Source organism: Staurois parvus, unplaced genomic scaffold (genome assembly GCF_062004578.1).
Source record: "Staurois parvus isolate SC_StPar_1 unplaced genomic scaffold, SC_StPar_1.0 ptg000748l, whole genome shotgun sequence".
In the NCBI taxonomy this organism is placed as follows: domain Eukaryota; kingdom Metazoa; phylum Chordata; class Amphibia; order Anura; family Ranidae; genus Staurois; species Staurois parvus.
In genome coordinates, this window is record NW_028318544.1 from 2,672,727 (window position 1) to 2,693,510 (window position 20,784).

At 41.3% G+C, this 20,784-nt stretch overlaps 1 protein-coding gene across 1 annotated transcript in view; it reads left to right on the forward strand.

The window, feature by feature from the left end:
* Positions 1-20,784, forward strand: part of CUNH8orf34 (chromosome unknown C8orf34 homolog) — a 377,615-nt gene that overhangs the window by 211,661 nt on the left and 145,170 nt on the right. The window contains exons 9-10 of the mRNA XM_089654283.1: positions 10,493-10,578; positions 18,195-18,268. Of these exons, the coding sequence (XP_089510409.1) occupies positions 10,493-10,578; positions 18,195-18,268 (160 nt within the window). The remainder of the gene's footprint in view (positions 1-10,492; positions 10,579-18,194; positions 18,269-20,784) is intronic.

Consider the following 20,784-nt stretch of genomic DNA (forward strand, 5'->3'; position numbering starts at 1 on the left):
ACCTGAATCCAGCAACCCCACAATATTATTTCCATTAACAGTCATTTTGCACAAATGTTTCTCAGTGCCCGGGCTGGCCGTGCATACCACTGTCGCAAACAGCGACTGACGTCTATTGCTCAGAAAGTCACACTGCATAGGCTCATCCACCACTGGGCAATTGGCTGCAATGTGTCCCTCTTGCCGGCAGCGGTAACAAATAATTTTTTTCACCGCTTCTTGCGGCCTTGGCCTTCCTGGCCGCTCTTGCCAGACATTGGGTAATACTCCCACCCTCTCACTCTCTCCACCCTCACCCCTTGTAGTCATCTTACCCGCCGCTGGGGATGGTCTGGTCTTAGGGTGGAAAGTCCGTAAGTCTCTGGAAGAAGAGGTCAGGTTCTCAGTAGCCAAGTATCTCTCCACTAGATCCACCAGCTTGTCTGCAGTTTCTGGGTCTCCATGGCTGACCCACTTTTGAATAGTATTAGGCAGAGACCTTAGGAACCGATCCATGACGACACGTTCCACAATTTTTGGGGCGGTCAAAGTCTCTGGCTGCAGCCACTTCCTGCTCAGGTGAATGAGATCATACATCTGGGACCTGGGAGGTTTCCCAAGCCGAAAAGTCCAATTATGTACCCGCTGAGCACGGACAGCGAGGGTAACACCCAACCGGGCCAAAATTTCCACTTTTAGCACATCATAGTTTTTGGCTTGGTCCGGCTCCAGGTCATAGTAAGCTTTTTGCGACTCTCCAGTTAATAATGGGGCCATCAATCCAGCCCACTGTTCTTTAGGCCACTTTTCCCTTTCAGCAGTCCTTTCAAAGGTGGTTAGAAACACCTCTGGATCATCCTCTCCAGTCATTTTTGGCAATAAACGGCCCACAGAAAATGATGGTGTTTTACCAGAATCATCACCAGCCTCAGTCTGCTGCCTCTGCTGGAGCTGCTTCAAAACAGCCTCAATTTGTTGCTGGTGTTTCTGGTCCTGTTGCACCAGCAATTCCCTATGGCGGACCTCTGCTTGTTCCAAGGCCTTCTGCTGGGCTGCAATGCTCTGCTGGAAACTTGCATTTGCCTGCTGTTGATTGGCATTTGCCTGTTGTTGATTGGCATTTGCCAGAGCCAACTGTCTGATTATCTCCTCCATGCTGGCCTTTAGTTACCACAACTGCCCGCCGTCCTCCACCATATGTAACAAGGTTAGCTCGGCAGCGGGTGTGTGTGACCCCCTGGATGGGTGCACAACACAAAAAGATAGGCACAGCACAACAATAGTGGAGGTGAAAACAAACAGGTGCAATTTATTTACAATATTTACAGAAAAAAAATGATAAACCAAAAAGAAACATCAAAATAAATCCTGGCCAACTTGGCTACTTACTGCAACAACAGCTTTTCCCTAGCTACCCACTAGGTACAGCCTGCTGCTATACCTAGTTGCTAGTACTGGGAGGTTAGCCACACAGGCTTTGGTCTCTCTGCACACAGATAACAGGTCAGCTCCCCAGACAGTTCAGGCACAGATCTGGTTCCAGGGTGGAGCAACTCCCTAAGCACTCTGGGAAGCTTTATACAGGTGTTAATGAGCCCACTACCTTCAGCTGGGCTCATTATCTCAGTGCTGAAGGACTCAGCACTTCCCTCTAGTGGTACAAATCCCCATAAACCCTGAACCTCGGACAAATATATCGTCCATCCAGGACGCAACCAGGTGATTTCACCTGCCTGCTGTCACAATACATATACAGTTGTGACCAAAATTATTCAACCCCCAATGCTGTAAAGGGGTTTAGGGACTATAGTGTACATTTGGAATTGTATTCAGAATCAAATCCTACAAGGACGTTGTAACTACCCAAATGCAACTAAAATGACATCAATTGTTTATGTAATACAGTAGTAAATGGTTCTTATGTGGTTTCTTCATTGCCACAATTATTCAACCCCTTAAAGACTACCACTCTGAAGAACAGAGGTTCATACAGGTGCTTTCCATCAGGTATTGAAAACACCTGTGGATGTCACCGAGCAGCAATCAAGCATAATAAGCACCAATTAGGCAGCTTTAAAATGACTGTGATACTCAGCTCCTTCTAGACATTTACTGGTGTGGTTACAAACATGGTGAAGGCAAGAGAATGGTCCAGGAAGACAAGAGAAGAGGTGATTTCTCTTCACAGGAAGGGCAATGGCTATAAGAAGATTGCAAAGATGTTAAACATACCAAGAGACACCTTAGGAAGCATCATTCGCAAATTCAAGGCAAAGGGCACTGTTGAAACGCTACCTGGTCGTGGCAGAAAGAAGATGCTGACTTCGACTGCTGTGCGCTACCTGAAGCGTAGAGTGGAGAGAAGTCCCCGTGTGACTGCTGAGGAACTGAGAAAAGATTTGTCAGATGTGGGTACAGAAGTTTCAGCCCAGACAATAAGACGCACACTGCGTAATGAAGGCCTCCGTGCCAGAACTCCCAGGCGTACCCCCTTGCTGTCTCCAAAGAATAAGAAGAGTCGACTGCAGTATGCCAAAAGCCATGTGGACAAACCACAAAAGTTGTGGGATAGTGTTCTGTGGACTGATGAAACAAAATTAGAACTGTTTGGGCCCATGGATCAACGCTATGTTTGGAGGAGGAAGAACAAGGCCTATGATGAAAAGAACACCTTGCCTACTGTGAAGCATGGTGGAGGGTCAATCATGCTTTGGGGCTGTTTTGCTTCTGCAGGTACAGGGAAGCTTCAGCGTGTGCAAGGTACCATGAATTCTCTTCAGTACCAGGAGATATTGGATGGAAACGTGATGCAGTCCGTCACACACCTGAGGCTTGGGAGACGTTGGACCTTTCAACAGGACAATGATCCCAAGCATACCTCCAAGTCCACTAGAGCATGGTTGCAGAGGAAAGGCTGGAACATTTTGGAGTGGCCATCGCAGTCACCAGACTTAAATCCGATTGAGAACCTCTGGTGGGACTTAAAGAAAGCAGTTGCAGTGCGCAAGCCTAAGATTGTGACTGAACTGGAGGCCTTTGCCCATGAAGAATGGGCGAAGATACCCGTAGATCGCTGCAAGACACTTGTGTCAAGCTATGCTTCACGTTTAAAAGCTGTTATAACTGTAAAAGGATGCTGTACTAAGTACTAAGATTGAATGTCACTTGGGGGTTGAATAAAACTGATAATGCTGTGAGCACAGAAAAGACATTTGTGGTTATTTCATTATAACTGTTATGTTATATTTGTCTGACCTACAAGTGCCTCTTTAATGTAAATGTAAGCAAGATGACTGAATGATCAAAAGCAATGTCAAACTGGCCAAAACACTCAATTTCAGTGGGGGTTGAATAATTTTGGTCACAACTGTATTGTTCAAGTTTATCATTCTTAGATGCATTGCTAGTCCCTGAAGAAACGCCTTCTGTTGCGAAATATGTCAGGTATTTGCTGCACAGCTTGAATAGTCCCCACCTTTTGAAAGAAATACCCTATCCTTACCATCTGTATTCAACACCCTTGTTGGCATCAGTCTGCTATGGTTGATTGGTTGTGGGATATCAACTGTGGTTTAAGTGTGCAATGTAATTCTAACTATATACAAGACATATTTTAGAGGTGATATGTTAATAAAGGAACATTGATTTTATTTTTTTGTGTACCAAGTTTTTGTGCCTAAAAAGTCCATTCAATATCCCTTTCTCCACTATCAATTAATAGGGACGTGGCACTATGGTATAAATTGGGTCATGACCTTTTTTGTCCGTTTTCTTTTCTCAATATATATTTGTCTTTATGTACATTATGAGGCTAGTTCACACTCGTCCATTTTCCTTCAGTAACATTCCTATTTATTACAATGTGGCTAGCTCTCACCTACTGAATGTGCCGCAGTTTAGAATTTTTTGTGCTGTTATGTGCATTAAATAAGGCCATTGGATAAACAGTAAAGCAGCAAATACAGTATTTATGACGTGTGCTTTGGTGCATTTGTAGCATATCTACACCATTGAAAATCTCTGTACCGAATGTTTCCCCCCAATTTACAAGAAGACCTAGGTAAAAGGGGTGGGCAACTAGATGGCAGATGAGGTTTAATAATTAAAAATGTAATGCACTTGGGATCTAAATTTATGAATGCAAGTTACTCGCTAGTAGAGAACGTCTGGGGTAATTAAGTTTGAAGGAGGATATGGGGGCCCTAGTAGATGGCAGACTCAGTAATAGCATGCAATGCCAAACTGTAGCAAGCAAGCCCAGCAGACTAATAGCGTGCATTACAAACTGTATTTACTCGAGATAAATGATAATTCTACCACTTTACAAAGCTCTGGTTTGCCCACATCTTGAGTATGCCTTCCAGTTTTGGTCACCAATCTTCAGCAAGGATGTGCTGGGACTGAAGAGAATCCAGAGATGAGCAACAAAGCTAATAGGGGCGGTGAAGGACCTCAGTTATGCAGAGCGACTACAAACATTAAACTTATTCTCCCTGCATAAGAGATACTTAGAAGGGGATATGACCGCAATATACAAATCTTTAAATGGTTGCTCTAGCATTGGGAGGAAACAATTTAATATTAGGTCTCTACAGAAGACACGTGGCCACACAATGAAGCTGGATGAGAAATGGTTCAATCTTAAACTGCGCAAGGGATTCTTTACTGTTAGAGCGGTAAAGATGTGGAATGGAGTGTGAAACTTTTTTCAATATGTTTTTTAGCGAACACAATGTTCAGGGATATGGAAAATGGTAGTGACACAGACTTACACGCACACCTTGAACTGGATGTACCAGTATCTTTATCAAATCTTACCACCTATGTAACTTTGCATAACATATGAGTAATAAACATGGCTCAAAAGCACATGTTAACACAGGTAGTTACATACATCAGAAATATCAGAAACTTGTGTCACTGCATGCACATAGCTGTGAAAGCACCCTAAGGAAAAAAAAGGATTATTGTGCTGCACTGCTGAAATGGGGAGTGTTAATAAAGTTGCCTGGAGTATGTCTTATGGTGTACAGGTGTTTGATATTTGTCAGTGTATCTTGTGCTGCAATGTACTCATAGCTGAGTGGGAAAAACAGGACTTTGCCTAAGTGGATCACAAATCTTGCACACGACCGTTTCGAAAGGGCAGTAAAGAAGGCTAAACAATAGATGTTCTAATATCGTACACCGTGTGCACAATTATTAGGCAAGTTGTATTTTTGAGGATTAATTTCATTATTGAACAACCACAGAGCTCTCTCAGTCAATCTAAAGTGTTAATAAACCTCAAACCTGAATATTTAAGAAAGTAAAAGTAAGGTTTTGGCTTTCTTAGGTGAATATCTATGTGTGCACAATTATTGGGCAACTATTAGTGTACAGAATTATTATCCAACTAAATGCAAAATGAAAATTTTCCCATCTCACTTGTTTATTTTCATCTGTTAAAATGACTCAACTCAAAAATGTACAAATAAATATTTCTGAAAAATTCAGTAACCAATAAAGCCACCCTTATTTTCAATAACATCCATAAGGCTTACATTCATGGAGCCTGTGAGTTTCTTGATCTGTTGACAATCAACTTTTTTTTGCAGAAGCAACCACAGCCTCCGAAACACTGTTCAGAGAGGTGTACTGTTTTCCTTCACCATAAATCTCCCATTTAAAAAGGGCCCACAAGTTCTCAATAGGGTTTAGGTCAGGTGAGGAAGGGGGCCATGTCATTATTCTTTCATCTTTAAGGCCTTTACTAGCTAGCCACGCAGTGAGTACTTTGATGCATGCGATGGAGCATTGTCCTGCATAAATATCATGGTCTTCTTGAAAGATGCATACTTTTTCCTGTACCACTGCTTGAAGAAAGTGTCTTCAAAAAACTGACAGTAGGGTTGGAAGTTGATTTTGAGTCCATGGTCAACACAAAAAGGTCCAACTAGCTCATCTTTAATAATACCAGCCCATATCAGTACTTTACCTCCACCTTGCTGGTGTCTGAGTTGAAGTGGTGCTCTGTGCCCATTATTGATCCAGCTAGGGGCCCATCCATCTGGTCCGCCAAGAGTTACTCTCATCTCATCAGTCTTTAAAACCTTTTATAAAATCTGTCCCAGTCTTGACGTTTCAACGTATATGTCGTCTTCAGTGTTGGTTGGGTTTCAGCCTTCCTTACCTTGGCCATGTATCTGAGCACTGAACATCTTGTACTTCTGGACACTCCAGGTAGGTTGCAGTTTTGGAATATGACAGTACTGGAGGATTATGGGTTCCTGGTAGCTTCACGTTTGATTCTTCTCAAATCTTTGGCAGCTAATTTGCATCTTTTTTTTCTCAACATGTTTCTTGCGATCCTGTTGAATATTTGCAGAAAAACATTTGATGGTTCTGTGATCACGCCCCAGTATCTTTTAGAGTCAGTAAAATCTCTTTTTTGGCCCATTTTGTGTGAGGAAAAGAAGCTGCCCAATAATTTTGCACACCTCGATGATAGGTTGAAGATATTCATAGGCCATACCCTCCCCATCACACAAATACACATCACCTAATATGCTTAAATCCAATAAGCATTCAAGTTTATACAGCTTGGAGTTACCATTACAATATGCATACAAATAATGATTTTGCCAAAATACTCACTTGCCTAATAATTGTGCACACGGTGTATATCGCTATACAGTCTTTTCCAAGGTGCCCCTTTGTGTATTGGAAGTGCCCTAAACACAGTCCTAAAGAAAGCCTCTACTGAGAGACAGAGATAGATGTTGCCACTGCTTAATGATCTTTATGAAATACTGGCTGCCTGCTGTCTTTATGATCCATTAGCTTTAAAGGGCATTTCTACTTTTGCAACCAAATTAGAAAAATACCTACTTTCTAATTGTTACATGTCCCCATTCACATAGCAAAACTTAAAACAAATATTTAAAAATGCAGCTTACCTTTTTTAGATGTTCTTTTCTGGAACTTCCACCAAGAAAAAAATTTACTTAGTGCAGTGATTACTATAATTAACCATCTCTGGAGGCAGCTATCTCCTCAATTGTACTAGATTTGAACATTGTCCTAACAAAAGGTTCAAGTTTTAAGAGCTGGCTTCTCTATTCTATGTCAATGAGAACTGTACTCAGCCAGTCCTCAGCTATTGGGACAGCTTGCGCTGAGTTAGCTGAGAAATACTTGCAGTCAGCCATGACAACTCTTCCTCAGAAACATCTAAGGCTGGCCATTGAGGGATCATTTTTTTTCAATCAGCCAGCCAATTTGCCATCCTACCAGAATAAAATTAACTGACAAAACACCTAAAATTTACAGTCACAGCCATGTTTTTACTGGCATTTCCAAAAGTTACAAAAATTACAGATTTAAGTGCAAATTTCAGTATTTAACCACTTGGTAACTACACTATGGCTGAATGATGGCTACAGCGCGGTTACCCAGTTCTGGGAGGGCGTCATATGATATCCTCCCAGAACGCGCCTTCCTGCACGCCTCCTATGGACACAGCTGATCGCATGATGAGGTAAAAGGCCAATTACAGCGGCCTTTTACCACATGATCAGCTGTATCCAATGACACAGTAGATCATGGAGTAAATACAGTTGCTAGTTATTGGTAGCACTTTCCTCACGCTGTCACAGCATGAAGAAAGTACTGCCGATAACTGGCAGCTGTCACGGAGGAGATCGGCATTGATCCTCCGGGCACTGATGATCAGTGCCCTGATGATTAGTGCCCTGCAGTGCCACCCAGCAGTGCCCCCCACCAATGCCTCCCATCAGTGCCCAGCCATGCCACCCATCTGTGCCACCCATCAGTGCTGCCCAGCAGTGCCTCCAGTCAGGGCTGTCAATCAATGCCATCAGTCACCAATCAAAGCAGCATCATCAGTGCCTCCTGATCAATACCCACCAGTGCCGCCTCATCAGTGCAACCTATCAGTGCCCATCACTGCTGCCTATCCGTGCCACCTCATCAATGCTGCCTGCCTATCAGTGTAGCCTCATCAATGCACATCAGTGAAGGAGAAAAATTACTTGTTTGCAAAATTTTATAATAGAAACACAAAGAAAAACTTGTTTTTCACATTTTTTTGCTCTTTTTTTGTTTATAGTGCAAAAAAATAAAACACCCAGTGGCAATTAAATACCACCAAAAGAAAGCTCTATTTGTGTGAAAAAAATGATAAAAATTTCATATGGGTACAGTGTTGCATGACTGCACAATTTCCTTCAAAGGGCGACAGCACTGAAAGCTGAAAATTGGCCTGGGCATGAAGGGGGTATAAGTGCCTGATAGGCAAGTGGTTAAGTTACAAACAAGTGCAATATGCTATTAGCAATGTGATTTAAGGTAGATATTAATGCAAAAAATATGTTTCTTATCTTATTTTTGATATATTAAGGGTGCATTATTATAATCCATCAGTTTTTGTCACCTATATCCAACTGGAGAGATTTCCCCTTAACTTCTGGTCCATAGCCACCACAGAAAGTGAGGAGAAATCCCTGGTAGCCACCAGGATAACCAGAATTTATTCCCAATTCTAAAGATTCACCTCTCTCCCTGTTCTGGAATCTCATTTGCTTTTCGTGAAAATGGTAAACAACAAAAATAGAGGATAAATCTCCCTAAGTGCTGCACAAACAGATAGAGAGAGACTGGTTTGCATTTGCCCCCACAGAGAGACAGACAAGGAGAGCACTTTACATTTTCTTCCACAGAGAGAGAGATCACTTTGCCCCCACAGAGAGTGAGACAGAGTTCACACAAAGCTCTAACACTTCCCAATAGTGGCACAGGTGGCCTGCACACTTCTGCCTTCTTACAAAGCTCCAACACTTCCCTTTAGTGACGTGAAGTGAAGGTGGCCTGCACCCTACTGCCTTCATACAAAACTCCATCACTTTCCAGTGACACAGGTGGCCTGCACTCTCCTGCCAGCCTGCCTTCATACAAAGCTCCATCACTTTCTTCCTGGTAATGACACAAGTGGCCTAGGTGGCCTGTACCTAGTTCCAACCTGTGTGGACTGTCGATCACAGTCTGTTTCCTCATCTCCAGTCTGTCTGTTACCATCCTTCTGCCTGCACACAAGGCTCCAGCTCTGCTCCACTTCAGCTTCTCGGTCCCTGGCTGTTTATAGTGGCTGTGCTGCAGTTGATGGTGGTGGGAAATGCACTGATCTTGACATTCATGATGTCATCACAACACAGCATGAAGTGAACCTGCTCGCCTGCTGGCGGAGGCTTCGAGCTGTTGTGCAAAGCCTCCGCCAGAATCCGGAAGACCCGCTGGCGGTGTTTGGAACATGCACTTGGTAACTCGGATGGTCTTGGCTCAGGTGGCTGCAGAACTGTGAGCCAAGCCACCATTTTTGCACTGGCACATTTTACATCTTACAGGCAGTAGAAAAGGAACTCATCACAGAGCAGTTGAGAAAGTGGCTGCTGTTCCATAAAATGTATTTCTGACATTATTGTTCAATGCACTGTAAGGATTCACAGAACTGTGGTATCATTTCCTGTACAAAGGAAAAAATTTTATGTCCGTGAGTTATGCAAGCTGTTCCTCAGTAAAAGCGCTGAAAAAACCTCTTGAGTGGACATTCTGTATTCTGAAAAACAGGCCTCTGTCTAGGAATATGTGGGTACTGTGAAGAGGGTGGAACTCGGGCCTGGAGCATGTGTGACACAAAATGATTGCGTTGCTCAGTAAAGGCAGGTATATGAGTGTCTTATCTGGAGACGAAATGGTGTAGGACCTGGAACAGCTTGGCGGGATGTGCTGTCCAATCCAGGTGCTTAACATACTAGCCAGTTTTCTGAGATGAGAAAGAGGGACACCTTTTAGTGGAAGGTATGTAGGCAACAGACATGTGCCTATCGGCACCAGTTACGTGGACCAGCAAGGCTTGTTACGCAAAAAATGAATGGTTTAACCAACAAGTGTTTGTTTTACCATAACTTTGTACTAATACTGGCTTTTAAAACTAACAGATTTAATAATTTAGTGGTTGGATGTATGGTTACTGCAGTATAACACTTCTAGATAGTACATTGTTATATAAAGATCTATATGTTGGGCCAAAAACAGGGACAATTGAGGAGGAAAGAGGGATTTGGTTCCAAAAGTGAGACAATCCCTCCCAGTAAGGGACAGTTGGGAGCTCTGGATTGATGCAGCTAAAAAGGATGTCAATTGCAGGTCAGAAGGGGGTAAAGTGGACTTTGAATGATCTTAGTAATGTCTCAAACTGGTCTGAAATGTAGACTAAATGCACAGGAAAGCAAGGTCCATGTTCCCATTAACAATAGTCCTTATGATTGCACTAGTATTATTAAATCCCCACTACTTGCAAAGCAGACTAAATAAAATGTGTTAAGCACCAGTGTGAACTGAGCATTTATAAACATATAATAACATATAAAACATATAATAACATATAAAGTGTAATACCAAGAAAACAATGGCTACGGCTTTGTGAAATGGTCCGTTTGTTTTTCTATTATTTCAGATTGCAAGGTGATAATCTGGCTCAGGGAGTGGAGGACATGGTCAAAGATTGTTCCTCATCAAATAAAGCTGCAGCAAATGCAGTAGGTGAGTACAAACTGTTTCAACTGTTAGATAAGTTTAGATATTTGTGCGAGTTTAAATTATAATAAATTGTAATAAAACTGTTTTCATTTACATGCTGTTTAGCTTTTCCTCACAAGGTAAAACATAGTAAAGTGCCCATTTCAAAGGCTGCATTCAACCTTTATTAAACGAAAAAAAAAAAAATATATATATATATATATATATATGTATGTGTGTGTATGTGTACATATTTATGCATGTGTTACATGTTAAGGGTTTGATAAGGGGTTGTTCAGGAAGGGATCTTAAGAATCAAGGAATTATTCTAGGGGTTAAATTAAAGAGTCTCTAAACCCCAACCCTAAACATTTTATATATTAGTTTACCAGTCCTTGCTGTGGTGGCTGCATTACCTCTTTTTTTTTTACCAAGATAATTTTTCTTTATTTTTCCTCGTAATCCTGCCAATGACATACTTCCAGTCCTAGGGTGATTACATAACCCCTCCACTCTCTGTGGAAGGAGCCATGATTGTCATCTTTGGCTGGCGTTCCTAATATGGATTACCAAAATGTCCTTGTCTCCAAGTCCATCAGAAGGTAGGGCAATTGGTAGATTACAGAAGATGGCTAGCAAGGAAGATAACCATTCTTGCAGCTCACATGAAGTGACAGGGACACTTCATTTCTGGCAAGATCAAAAGGAATTTTCTGTACTTGATGTAAATGCTTGAAGGACTGTGATCTGCAAGGGAAATCATTAACCTTTAACCCTAAATGGTTTTAGCATCTTAAAGGAGAACTTTGGCCAGGATATGGACTTTCAAACATTTAAATATTCTTGAGAAGCAGGAAATGAGCTTTAAAACAAGTCTTCACTGATCTCTGTAACTACAGGCACCGTGGAGCAATTTGATTCCTGAAGTTTCTCAGAGAAGCAGTGAAGTCTGTCCAAGTCAGGTCTCAACATTCTGCTGTTCTTATGCACTCATTCTGTGTTTACATTAGAGAACAGAAGACTGGCAGGCTGCGAAGTCTGTTTTGAGGTGGGATCAAAATGAATTAAGATGCTGAAATGAAAATTAGCTTTTTTTAATTTTAAGTATTGAAGATGAATTAAAGTTCTTTCGCAGGGGTTTTATGATCAGATCCGCCTTCAGTTTTTCATGCAGACCTGATCGGAAGCTGCATGTAAGTTTATTGGCAGGCGAATGTAAACAAATGTGCATCCAATTAAATTTGCTTTCTTCTTAAGTCTATCCAGGCCCTGCTAAAATGGAAAAGGACTGCATCATTTTCTGTTTTTCAGCACCAGAACATGGAGGGTCAGAGGTAGTAAGTCCACACATTTGTTCTCATTCTGCCACCCATAGAACACACACAGGTCCAGAAAGGTCTGCTATCAAAAAGTGAAAACCATTCCAACCATTAAAATTTTTACATTTTGTTTTTTTAAGGGTGTACATAATTGAATGTCTATAGTCTGACCACAGGCCTACTTTAAACCAACCCTGACATTATCTATCACAGTATCACACTGCCTGCGCCATCAGACCGCCAGTGTTTGTGAGAAATCAATGGTTGTAGTCCAAAGGGAAACCAACACTTCTCTTGGGTTCTTCACCTGGGTTCCCTGCAGTGTTCAGTATTTCCTCTTTCTGTTCTCCCTGCCACACTGTAATAAGTGAAGGTCAGTTAGAGGGAGGAACCACTGACCCATAATGCCAGGAATGAGCCAGGGGTGTAAACATGAACAGCAGGCAGTGTGCACAAAATAAAAAAAAACTCTCAGAGAAAGTGGACGAAGTGTAACATGTTCCAAAGGTTAACTTAGCCTTTAATCCATCCTGGACATCCAAGGCCTGCTGAGAATTTTACACTGAGTTGTCCTTGTGCAACTCTGTTTACATTCAGATGATAAATTGCTGACAGGTAGGGCAAACTCTTTTACAGCAGAAGACACATGCAGCATTAAAAATTTACTTTTCAGAAATGTTTTAGTACTAGGCAATAGTTCTACTTTACTGCGAGTCTCCCCAACTGAAACTGGGAGCCTCATTTATTTAGCAGCTATGCCACAGTCTTATCTTGGCCATACCGTTGCTACGAAATAAAAATACTGGCATGTTTATAAAGCAGAGCTGTGTGCTTTACAAATGTGCATTATCATAAAGCAAGTGGAACACCATTCATTCTGAGAGTGGAAACAAAAAGTCAGGAGGATGATAGTCACATGACCTATCAAAGTCATATGACTGGCTTCTTCTCCAGTTATGGAGGTATCTTTGCAACTTTATGTAGTGCGAACTCTTGGGACCCTGTATGTAAACATGGCAGTGTCCAGTGGATAGCAGCAGAGGCATCCCTGGGGTTAGTGTCACCCGGTGCTGTAACACGTGGTGTCACCCCTCCAGAGAGGAAGGAGCGGTGCCGCTGTAGCGGTAAAATGAGTATTCCAACCCGTGAAGATATTTATCCGCTGAAGCAACTGCGCATGTGCCGGTTTCAGGCCGAAGAAGCCGATCTCCGACTTTAGCACAGAGCTGCCACAGTTAACCTCTTATAGGCTGCAAACCGCTGAAGCTGATCCCGCGGACCACTATGGGTTGCAAAATCAGTTAACCCCGTATAGGTTGAAACTATACTGGGTTAACTGATCTTAGAATCCATAGTGATCCGCGGGATCAGCTTCAGCGGTTTGCAGCCTGTACGGGGTTAACTGTGGCAGCTCTGTGCTAAAGTCAGAGATCGGCGATCAGCTTCTTTGGCCTGAAACCAGCACGTACAGTTGCTTTAGGGGATACATATCTACACGGATCCGGGATACTCATTTTACCACTACACTGGGAGCAGCTGTCACTGTGCCGGGAATCCGGGATCACCTCAATAACTGGCCAGGACCTTCACAGAGCCCAGAAGCTCTGCTGGCATCCTGCTCCTGCACTCCTTGTGATGGTGTCACCCGGTGCGGCCCGCACCCCCAAGGGACGCCACTGGATAGAGGTATACACTCATCAATCACCCCTTGAGTGTATATTTAGCTTTCAAAGGAAATCTGGTATTTGGAAATTAAATGTGTTATCTTTCATTTCAACAAACTTTGCACACCCATTTTGGCATGTTGACAGATTCAGTTTTGTGAGGATTTGATTTCATTAAGCATTGGCATGCTTTAGCAAAGTAATGATAATTGTTATTATCATTAATTTAAAATATGCGTAAACATAAATTTAGCATATAAGAGGTAAAAGAGAAACCTAATCTACAATTTCTAGCTTGAACATACACAGGGAAGCTAGTGTCATACAAGTTTGAGTAATCCCAGGTACCCAGTCCCTCAACTTAGAAGAAACAAAACATGGCCATGTATTCTGTAATGTTACCAAAAGATAATGACAGTGGGATCGACTGCTTTAACTACTTTCAGCCATATTCCTGAACACATAATTTAGTAGTCCTAAATAGGTTGAGCCTATTTTCACCATGGATCTGGGTCCAGACCTCACCATTAACCATTTTTAATCATCGGTGGGTAGAAAGATTATTTGGACTCCTTTTTGAGTTTTTACTGATAAATGCAATATCAAATCCTGAGTAACTGAGCCATCATACCAGTGCCATTATATTGCTCCCCACCCCACCAGGGGGTTGGTTCGGTCAGGTGAATGTTTCCAGCCCTTGAGACATCATTAAAGTGTTACTAAACCCACAACAGTAAAATCAGTCTGTATATGCAGTAAAGCATGGTTGTTATACTCACTGCGGAACCTAAGGGGTTAATCCTCCACATTGTGTAAAAAGGCTGTTTGATCCCATCTTCTCTGATCCTCCCCTTCTACTTTCCTCAATCCATCTGCTAATAGTAAAAAGCTCTAGGACACACTCTGCACATGCTCAGTTTAGTGTGTATTGCTAGGGAGTTTTTTTGTCTTTGGGAGGGTGCATGTGATCAGCACAAGGCCAGTCAGCACTGTCGAGACAGAGTATCAGGGGTTATGCATTCTCATAGGATAGTCGTAAGAAAATTAAAACTCCATCTATCAGTGTCCAGCTGAGCAGTGGTTAAAGATTGTAGAAGTCGCAAGATTTCTATGTACTGCTGATGAGAAAAGGTATTTAGCAGTTTATAATTACTACAATAATTGCATTTCCATGTTCTGTGTACTGTGGGAGACCAGATATAGTGAATGCAGGGTCTGGGGTTTAGTAAAACTTTAAGTGCTTTTAATACCTAGAGTCTTCATCTTATGTTACCTGATGAAGTGCAATTGCAGTTTATGAAAAGTGTTGGTTATAGCTGCCAGTACCACACCACATAACCAGCATACAGGATGAGAATGACACCAGTGGAAAATAATTAAGATTTGTATTGAAAAGGAATAGTTATGATTTAGGGTAGGGTTAACCTAGGTTCTCTGTCAAATGTGTATTTAGTGATGATGCCAGTGGCTTTGTACTTAAAGTATCAAAATAGCCTTGAGGAGGTTAAAGTGATTGTAAAGGTACAACATTTAAAAAACAAATATGCTCTACTTACCTGCGCTGTGCAGTGGTTTAACACAGAGCAGCCCTAATCCTCCTCTTTTGGGTTCCCTGCTAGGGCTCCTGGTCCCACCCCCCTGCTGAGTGCTCCCTGACCAACCTGCCTACTCTGGGGGCACTCGAGGGTGTTCGCTCCTGAGCCAGCCCTGCATGTTAATAAGACACACACACGCCGGGCCTGGCGCCCCCTCTCCCTGCTCTCTGGCTATGTATGAGCCAATGAAGAGACCCAGGAGAGCCGATGCTCTCGGTCGCAGCGCTGGATTGAGATTGGGGTTAGGTTTAGGTGGGCTGAGGGGGAAGCTGCACATTTAAGGTTTTTTACCTTCATGCTTAGAATTCAGCCTTTTGCACCACTTTAAGCATGTACAGGTGCATCTCAATAAATTACAGTATCATCAAAAAGTTAATTTATTTCATGAATTCAATCCAAAAAGTGAAACTCATATTTTATAAATTCATTACACACAAAGTGATATATTTCAAGAATTTCTTTCTTTTAATTTTGATGATTATGGCTAACGGCTAGTGAATACCCGAAATTCAGTAACTTAGAAAATTAGAATATTACATAAGACCAATAAAAAAGGATTTTAAATACAGAAATTGTGGCTTACTGAAACGTATGTCCATGTACAGTATAGTATGCACTCGATACTTGGTTGGGGCTTCTTTTGCATGAATTACTGCATCAATACGGCATGGAATTCAGGCGATCAGCCTGTGGAACAGCTGAGGTGCTATGGAAGCCCAGGTTGCTTTGATAGAGGCCTTCAGCTTGTCTGCGTTGTTGGGTCTGGTGTCTTTCTTCTTCCTCTTGACTATACCATACAGATTCTCTATGGGGTTTATGTCAGGCAAGTTTGCAGGCCAATCAAGCACAGTGATACCATGATCATTAAACCAGGTATTGGTACTTTGGCAGTGTGGGCAGGTGCCAAGTCCTGCTGGAAATCAGCATCTCCATAAAGCTGGTCAGCAAGAGGGAAGCATGAAGTGTTGTAGAATCTCCTGGTAGAGGGCTGCGCAGACTTTGGCCTTGATAAAACTCAGTGGACCAACACCAGCAGATGACATGGCTCTCCAAATCATTACTGACTTTGAAAACGTCACACTGGACCTCATGCAACGTGGATTCTGTGCCTCTCCACTCTTTCTCCAGACTCTGGGACCTTGATTTCCAAATGAAATGCAAAATTTACTTTCATCCAAAAAGAGGACTTTGAACCACTGAGCAATAGTCCAGTTCCTTTTCCTCTTAGCCTATGTAAGAGGCTTCTGACGCTGTCTCTGGTTCAGGAGTGGCTTGACACAAAGAATGCAACAGTTGTAGCCTATGTCCTGGATACGTATGTGTGTAGTTAGGCTCTTGAAGCACTGACACCAGCCGTAGTCCACTCCTTGTGAATTTCCCCCAAATTTTTGAATGGCCTTTGCTTCACAATCCTCTCAAGGCTGCAGTTATCCCTGTTACTTGTGCACCTTTTTCTACCACACTTTTTCCTTCCACTGAACTTTCCACTACTATGCTTGAATACACCATTCTATGAACAGCCAGCTTCTTTAGCAATTACCTTTTGTGACTTACCCTCCTTGTGGAGGTTGTCAATTTGTCAGGGTGTCTTCTGGACAGCTTTCAAGTCAGCAGTCTTCCCCTTGATTGTCTAACTTACTGAACCAGACTCAGGAAACATTTACAGGTGTTTTGCATTAATTAGCTGATTAGAGTGTGACACCTTGGGGTTTATTTACTAAAGCTGGAGAGTCCAAAATCAGACTCCCTTCTGCATAGAAACCAATCAGCTTCTAACCTCAGCTTGTTCAATGAAGCTTTGGCAATGAAACCTGGAAGCTGATTGGTTTCTATGCAGAAGTGAGTCTGATTTTGCACTCTCCAGCTTTAGTAAATAAACCCCCTTGAGTCTACAATATTTAACCTTTTCACAATATTCTAATTTCTTGAGATACTGAATTTTGGGTTTTCACTAGCTGTAAGCTGTACTCCTGAAAATTAAAATAAATAAATGCTTGAAATATATCACTCTGTGTGTAATAAACCTACATAATATATGAGTTTCACTTTTTGAATTGAATTACTGAAATAAATTAACTTTTTGATGATATTCTAATTTATTGAGATGCACCTGTATATGTGTTTTATAATGTTCTAAAAAGAACTTTATTAAAAAAGAAACTGTGACTAAACTATTCCCTAGTCCCAATAACCAAGAGTTTTTGTCTATATACTGTATGAGAGGGAATGTGGTGCAACCGACTAGGGGACCAGAGCTTGTTTATTACTGAACACAAACAGATCATGGTAACCTACTAACCCCCTCCTGCAAAATATTATGTGAACTGGTAATGACGGTGGTGGTGGTTATCCATTCCGTCATTTTGGTGATCAAAAGCTGGCTAAAATAGTTAGAAAATAGTCCTTTATGTGGCTAGAATTGCTAGTCGGGTTTTCAGTCCATGATTGCAACTGCAGCATATTTCTGTGTACAATAATCAGACTTCACGCTTGATATCTCACTTACAGTGTCCTTTTAGTACCCAAATTGCCTTGCTTGTTGCTGAAGTCTATAATCACACTTGAACAAAATTTTCAATAATCACTACATTCAGCAAATTTAAACATGCCCTGTTACATATTTACATTATCATTAATGGAACGCTTATGTTTGTAACGTGGAAAATATGGAGATATTACAAATATGGAAGAAGACAGATGACAGAAGACTGTCATTTAAACTGGATTTTGCACTTCAGCTACCTTAAATATCCCACAGGCATCAATTATATTGCAACAACACTTAAACCTAACCTGTGGTAATTCCTGGCACTGTGTGTCAGCCTGCTTGTCTTCATCATGATTAACTAAGATACACTGCTTTGGTACATGAAGACGTCACTCATCAAAACAGATTCAGTGGCAGGCATGATAGAAAACATATTACCTGTGTAACTCGAAACCTGCTCTTAAACCTATTTGTATAGTTTTGGCAAGAAACATGGAGGTTTACATATTTCAAGAGATTAATTATTTCAATGTAATTATATGAAACTGCATTTTTTGTTGTCTGCTTGGAACAGAATCATTGCCTGGGGCAGAAACCTTAATGGAGGATGATGAAGAATTTGAGAGTGCCTCTCAAGTGACAGGACCTGTAAGTAGAAGAAATTACTATGGTTTTATTCATTGTTTGGAAATGTATTGGATGGCCCAGTAATATATAAGAAAAAAAAATCAATAGTATGTACTTGATGTTATCTTATTTATGGAACTGATTTTGAGTTTAAAATATGTTGTATGTATGGCTATAGAGTTATCATGCTTGGAGCCTAATGAACACGAAATGTAAGCTTGGTCTTGACTACAGATATCCCAGTTTGTAAGACATTTGACCTACATCTTTCATTTGTTGATGCTTCATAGAATGCATCCTTACTACATAATATTTTACTCTTCCCAAACAACCCCAAAACTTAAAGGATAAGTTCACCATTCAGCAAAAAATAGTAAATGCACATTTCTTTGCAGGTAAAGTATGTGCATTTATTTTTTTTTTGTTTTGGGAGCCTGTAAAGCAATCCACCAGCGATCAGCCTAATGAACACGAAATGTAAGCTTGGTCTTGACTACAGATATCCCAGTTTGTAAGACATTTGACCTACATCTTTCATTTGTTGATGCTTCATAGAATGCATCCTTACTACATAATATTTTACTCTTCCCAAACAACCCCAAAACTTAAAGGATAAGTTCACCTTTCAGCAAAAAATAGTAAATGCACATTTCTTTGCAGGTAAAGTATGTGCATTTATTTTTTTTTTGTTTTGGGAGCCTGTAAAGCAATCCACCAGCGATCAGCAGATCGCTGATGCCATGCAGGTCTCCTGCAGACCTGTCACTGTATCTTCTTCCTCAAACCTCATATGGAGAAGCCGATACTTACTGACAGGAAGACTCCATGAACTACCACAGTGCTCATAGAGGCTGCTGTGGCTTGTAGTTTTCTCATTCACAGAACATTGTGAATAAGTGATGCGCCTGGCCAGGCGGAGCCCCACACGGCCACACTTTTTTAAAATTGTGACATCTAGTGGGAGAAGATCCCCCGCTAGATCATAAAATATGTAGTGCAGCGCTATAAACAATCATAAAATTGAAAAACACCTATGCTGAAATGCATATAAACGGTCAAAGGTATCTGAATAACCAATATTATGTATAATAAGGTGTATAAATGGTGACAAATAGTGTCCTTAACAGCTGTGAGGTAATTATTATACAAAACAAATCCACTAACTCCGTGGTAAGCTGTACTATTGAAAGTCCAATAAGTGATAAAGGCGATGGAGACACAAATAAACTGAGAGAAGGTGGCTTGATTAATCCCAGTGACACATGCGATCCAGAGTCGTGCAGGAATAACGGATAAATTGCACACTCACAAGAGGTGCAATATAAATGTGCATTTACATCATATGTATCAGAGGTCCCCTTAGTCCTGGGTAGGGTGTAGCATGGAATGGATAACTCCTCAGTAGATAATGGTCATGGTACTTACAGATAGAGCGGACGGAGCTGGCTTTCCTCCACGTTTCCCTCTCCCATTCTAACCTAGGAAGCCCCTCGGTCCAGGACTGACCTCCTGACCTTTCCCCTCTACGGTCCCGGGCTGACCTCTCCCCGCCGCTCACTCCGAGCTCCGAACAGAAACCTGGAACAGAAACCTTAAAGCAGTGTTAAACCCAAAAAAACTAAAAATTTAACATACTGAATCTTGCCAATCCTTCAATGTGGTTCACCTGGGGATCCAGCCAGTAACCCACTTCCTGTCTTAGGGTGTCTGCACTCTGGATAGAGGAGCAATGGAGACACTTTTGGACTGCAGTATTGGCAATCTGGTTAATGATAGACTAGCAGCTTTAAATGGACTAACAAATAAAAGCTAAACTCCAGCTAACATTTTTTAACTACTTGCCCTCTGAAAGGTTTTTTTACCCTCCTTCATGAACTTGAACTGGCAATTGCGTGGTCATGCAACACTGTACGCAAATTAAATTTATATAATTTTTTTCACACAAATAGAGCTCTTTTTTGTTGGCTTTGGAGACCAAAAAAAGACCAAAATATTTTGAAAAAAAAACAATATTTTCTACTTTCTGGTATAAAACATACTGTAACCAGTAGAAACATGTAAAAAATCTAAATTTCTTCACAAATTTAGGCCAAAATACAGTATAATTGACCCATTTTTGGAAACTAGACAGTGCAAGGTATTTAGTAAGAGGAGTCTTTTTGAAGTTGTAATTTTTTTGTTACCATTTTTAGGAAAATTAAGAAATTAAATAAAATAATATTTTTCTGTATAAATTTTTTTTTTTGAAGACCACTCTACAAGCAATAGTTTTAACTATCATGAATGGGATTCCCATTAATGATCAGCTTGCTTTATCATTGTGATCTGTGATTAGCTACAGTTAATCACATGGTACAGGTAGCCAGGTACCATATGATTGCTGTGGGCCCATCACAGTAATCAAGCTGTTCATGAATGGAAAGCCATTCATGATCGGTTGTTTACATTGTTATCATGTGATCGCTATGACCAGTCATAGCGATCACATGGTGCCTGGTTACCAGTAACAGTGATCTGCTGTGTCCAGTGAACACAGC